General features: G+C 49.4%; 1 protein-coding gene across 1 annotated transcript in view; it reads right to left on the reverse strand.

The window, feature by feature from the left end:
- The window catches only part of SARC_04522 (STE/STE20/FRAY protein kinase), a gene marked incomplete at its 5' end in the record, with an annotated part of 25772 nt that overhangs the window by 18620 nt on the left and 2152 nt on the right, over nucleotides 1–5000 (reverse strand). The window contains 3 exons of the mRNA XM_014301650.1: nucleotides 140–230; nucleotides 1415–2701; nucleotides 3148–4554. Of these exons, the coding sequence (XP_014157125.1) occupies nucleotides 140–230; nucleotides 1415–2701; nucleotides 3148–4554 (2785 nt within the window). The remainder of the gene's footprint in view (nucleotides 1–139; nucleotides 231–1414; nucleotides 2702–3147; nucleotides 4555–5000) is intronic.

The following is a 5000-nucleotide window of genomic DNA, read 5'->3' on the forward strand; positions in this document are numbered from 1 at the left end:
ATAAGACTACAAAACATACTCATACGGCACATGGTGCTGAAAACGTTAGCCAAGCACACAAGTGAATAAGACTACAAATCATACTCATACGGCACATGGTGCTGAAAACGTTAGCCAAGCATAAGACTACAAAACATACTCATACGGCACATGGTGCTCGCAGTGCTGTTAACGCACAGGGCCCTCTGCTTCTCGGTAGGCGCATAGAACAGTACCACTCGATCATTGACCTGAATTAGGTTGAGCAGTCTATAAGGTAAGCGATGTGTATGTCGGTACAACATGTCAAACGACCAGTGACCAGGGATACTAAGTGAAACCCTTATCAGCACAGGCGGCTTGCAAAACCGCCCGATACTTGACCTCGACTACTGCTATGTGATATACAACGTGCTAAGCGGGTCGTATGAACAAGACCACTCAACTATTGGACAGGATGCAGGTTAGCTTGCAACCATAACAATCCGTTTCTAGAAATGCGTAACTAAACCGCTCGGTTAGTGTCCCTGATACGGTGAAGCCCTCATCGTGATGAGTGGTGTTCAGGGGTGTGACACAAGGCCACAAGGTCCTTCACGAACAGTACATAAGAACCTTCCATGGTAATTGGCGTTTAGGGTGAGATAAGACTGTACGATAATATAAGGATAGCATTCTAGTTGCTTAGGTGTGTAAAAAAAAGAAGTAGAGCTAGTCCCCTCGATAATTGGCCTGTTAGGTAGGCATGCCGTGTGGAACGCAGTACTGTCCAGATAGATGCATAGCAAACATGTGTGATCGGTCCCTAAAAGCGAGCACTTTCGCATAGACATATAAGCGCGAATACTACACACACGGAGAGACATTGTACGGATCATAACGTAAAGTTTGCATCCGAATAGACTAAAATAACTAGCACGCTCTAGCGACAGGCGATTGAACGAGAGAACTGGCAGTTGCGGCGGTGTCACACTGTGCTCACCGATGTGATATGACCCATCTTCCGTTGCACAACACAAGGACATTCACATATAGTCCGGATACACACACACACAATATATAAATACGTACATACATATATATATATATATATATATAAATAATACATAAAATATATATATATACATACATACATACACACACACACACACTATAACACACACACACGTATATATATATGTATATATATATAGTATGTATAATATATATATATTTATATATAAATATATATATATATTATAAAGATGTATATGAATATATATATATATATATATATATACACACGCACACACATACATACACACACACACACACATATATATATATATGTATATATATATGTATATATATATATGTATATATATATGTATATATATATATATAAATATACACATAGTCATACATGCTCACACATATAGTCATTTACAAAACTCACTTTATGTGACAAGAAACCCTCGCCCAAGCGTGCACCGGCTGCACCCAGGATAACATCCACGGGCGTCGCAGACATCGGATGTACTACCGGCGAACTGGTGATCTCGGCCGTCTCCGCATCGATAATAGTCAGCTGTATGTACCGTGTCGGCATCAAGTTCTGGTGCACATTCAAGGGGTGTTGCACGTGCATGTGTGGTTGTACAGGTGGCGTATGTGCAGGTTGCGGTGCGTGCCTGCGTTGGTGGTCTGGTGGGGGTTGATGTGGTTGTAGGTGCTGGTAGTGGGATTGGTGGGTGTTTTGGTACGGCGGGGGTTGGTGGTGTGGAGGGTGGTGATGAGGCGGCAGGCACTGTTGTTGCTGAAACAGTGGTTGTGGGTATTGCGGGTGTCGCATATTCGGTGGTTGTTGCATATTCTGTGGTTGTTGCATATTCTGTGGCTGTTGCATATTCTGTGGTTGTTGCGTATTCTGTGGTTGTTGCATATTCTGTGGTTGTTGCATATTCCGTGGTTGTTGCATATTCTGTGGTTGTTGCATATTCTGTTGCTGTAGGGGTTGCGGTTGATACTGTGGTTGTTGCTGGTACTGTTGCTGCGGGTACTGCTGGTACTGTTGCGGCTGTTGCTGGTACATCGCTTGTTGTTGTTGTGAATGCACGGTTTGTTGCTGATAGGTCTGTGGTTCATGTCCCCTCATTCCTCCCGGCAGTGGCATGTGATGGTGTGTCGGCAGTGCCATTGGTGACTGCCTATTAGCGCCTGCCTGCTGTTGTCCACTTACAACCTGCAGCAGTGGTGGCACCAGGCCCCCTGCATTGCCCTGTGCAGGCATTGCCATCGGCGGCTGTTGTGTATGCATCTGCGCGTGTACTACACTCCTGGGTGGCAGTACATTGTGTGTTTGGGTTGACGGGTCTCCGGTGGTCAGTTGGGCTAAACCCCGTGCCACCCCCTGTAAACCCTCACCCAGTGGTTCGGGTGCAGCGCCAGGGCCTGCACCCCCTTTCCGTTGTCCAGGTGCAGTACTCGCCGTGCCACTCCGCGCACCCTGATCCGTTTTAAACAGGTGCGATATCAACCGTGGGGGGTCTGCACCTGTCACACCTGCACCAATCCCCTTTTTCCTGGGCCCGGGCGCCTTAGTACTGTGGTGACCGTTGGCCGTAAGAGTGCTCGATGTGCGCACGACACAGAAACCTCTTCCCATGCGATCGGGCAGGGTGGGCTGTCGCGTTACCCCGAAGCTCTGGTCACGGACCGCCTCCTCGTCCCGCTTTTTGTATCTCTGAAAGCGGGGTGGGGGTGTTTTATGTTTATATACTTGGGGTGCGTATGAGAGGGTGCGAATGTGGTATACCCGTGGATGTGCATATGATATACTGTCCGTCCAAGTAGTATGGATGGAATGCACGCATTGGATAACAGAAGCTTATCACCACACACCAATACACGAATACCGTCATTTTATGGTCCAACAGTGTCACGTGCGACACCCCAACCTTCCGACCCAGCCAATTGACAATACCAAACACGAGCAATCCACGGCACCTACTAACAAATACACTCACACAGTTGTATAGCATTACACACACTACTAACCAAACACTGCTAACTTCCCACACTACTAACTACACACACTACTAACTACACACACTACTAACTACACACTACTAACTACACACACTACTAACTACACAGCTACACACAACCTCACAGGGGTTATTCACCTACCGATCGCGCTGGACTGGCCTGGTCCACTCGCCACGCAGAGGACTTCATCGTTGGTGTGTGGACAGGTGAGGCTGCGCCTGCTTTCACACTCTCACTAGCCACTCCGTTAACGTTTATGTATTTCGTACTTGTAATTGGTGAGGCTGGTCGTTGCTGCGTCCCAGCGCCTGCACCCACACTCTCACCAACAACCCCGTTAACGTTTATACTTGTTGTGGGTGGGGTGGTACTTCCTATCCCGCCGGGTTGGGCCGCATCTCTGCGCGTGTCTGTGGTCGTGTGACATACCTCCATCGCCCCACTTCCTGATGTCTGGCTATCTGAGCTAGCAGGCGTCTCCGTAGTCGTATGCCGCACTTCAAGCGTAGGGGAGTGTGCGCGGGTGGCTCTGCCACCCACACCAGGCAGGTCAGCCTGACACCCCCGGGCGATGTCACCGGTGTCACTGGTGCCGCACAGGTCTTTCATGCCACTGACTGGGTCGTTGACAGGTATACTCCCCATGTTCTCAGTGCGACTAAACCCCTGAGACCCGACAGTATCCGCACTCTCCCTTGTATCCGCGTCCACGCCTGAGCTCGCGACGCCGTTGGTGTCATGAGGGACGTCTGCGTCAGTGCGGTACATGGCTGCATTGACCCCATTGGGACTGGCCCCATTCTGCGTGGTATTGGACCGGTGGTGCATAGCTGTGTTATGGACCTTGTCGGTGTCACCGGTGTCCCATACGTCACTGTCATGGGCGTCAACAGAGCTATTGCGCATACTATCACCGTCCATATTTGCACCCCTCTCTTGTCTACTGCCCGCTTCACAACCGTGGTCCAATGTCGGTTGATCCGAAGTCCTCTCTGCGTGTGTATGTGTCGCCATCTCGTCGCCTACTTGACACGTGTCTGTGTCTGTGCTTTTGTTTGTGTCTGTGTTTATGTCTGTGTTTGTGTGTGCATTTGTGTCTGTGTTCATGTCCCCATCCAAAGCCCGTACCCCCGTCTCCACCGGACCTGTTTGTCTCTTCTCCTCCGTCCCCCCGAGGACACTCACTGTTATGTCCGTGTGTGTTCCGTCTGTGTTGGTTACCATGTGCGTATCCGCCTCCAAGCCCATACAGCCGTTCCTGTCCCCCGTATCCATACCCTCTGCAGCCGCAACAGCAACCTCAGCTGTGCGCGTATCATTCCCATCGTCGCGGCGTGGTGCCTTTGCCATAGCCCCAGCCCTGTCTGTGCGATGGGTGGAGCTCTGTAGCATCTCCTGCACTCTGCACTGGGTTTCTTGACCCAGGATACTCCAGAAGGGATGGGTGTACCCCCGGATACAAAGATAAGCCAGATAGTCCTCTACCTTTGTGTAGGGCTTGTCGCCGGCGCAGAGCTCGTCCAACATATCAAAGCCACCCACAGCGTCCTATACTCAAGAGAGAGAAGGGATGTGAACAATAGTAAGTATGAACACATACACATTTGTCAACAGCATAACGGGTGGATGGCTATGAGATGACCGTTTCCTCGTCATATTTATGCACATATACATATTGACACATATGAGAGAGAGAGAGAGATGCCCATTTCATCGTCATGTTCATGCACACATATTCACACAAATGAGAAATAAATGACCGTTTTCTCTTCATGTTCATGTACACATACATATTTACACATATGAGAAAGAGATGACCGCGGTAGGTATTATGACTCGGCCCGGCCATGTGCACTGGAACTGCCAGTCCTGGATCGCTCAAAAGCGCGTAATTTCCATAGACATACTTCGGCGAGAGCGAGAGAAAGAGAGAGAGAGAGCGCGCGAGAGAGTGTGTATGTGTACATGCGCGCGCACAAGGCAGCTGAGACACT

The sequence above is a fragment of the Sphaeroforma arctica genome (genome assembly GCF_001186125.1).
Source record: "Sphaeroforma arctica JP610 unplaced genomic scaffold supercont1.257, whole genome shotgun sequence".
In the NCBI taxonomy this organism is placed as follows: Eukaryota; class Ichthyosporea; order Ichthyophonida; genus Sphaeroforma; species Sphaeroforma arctica.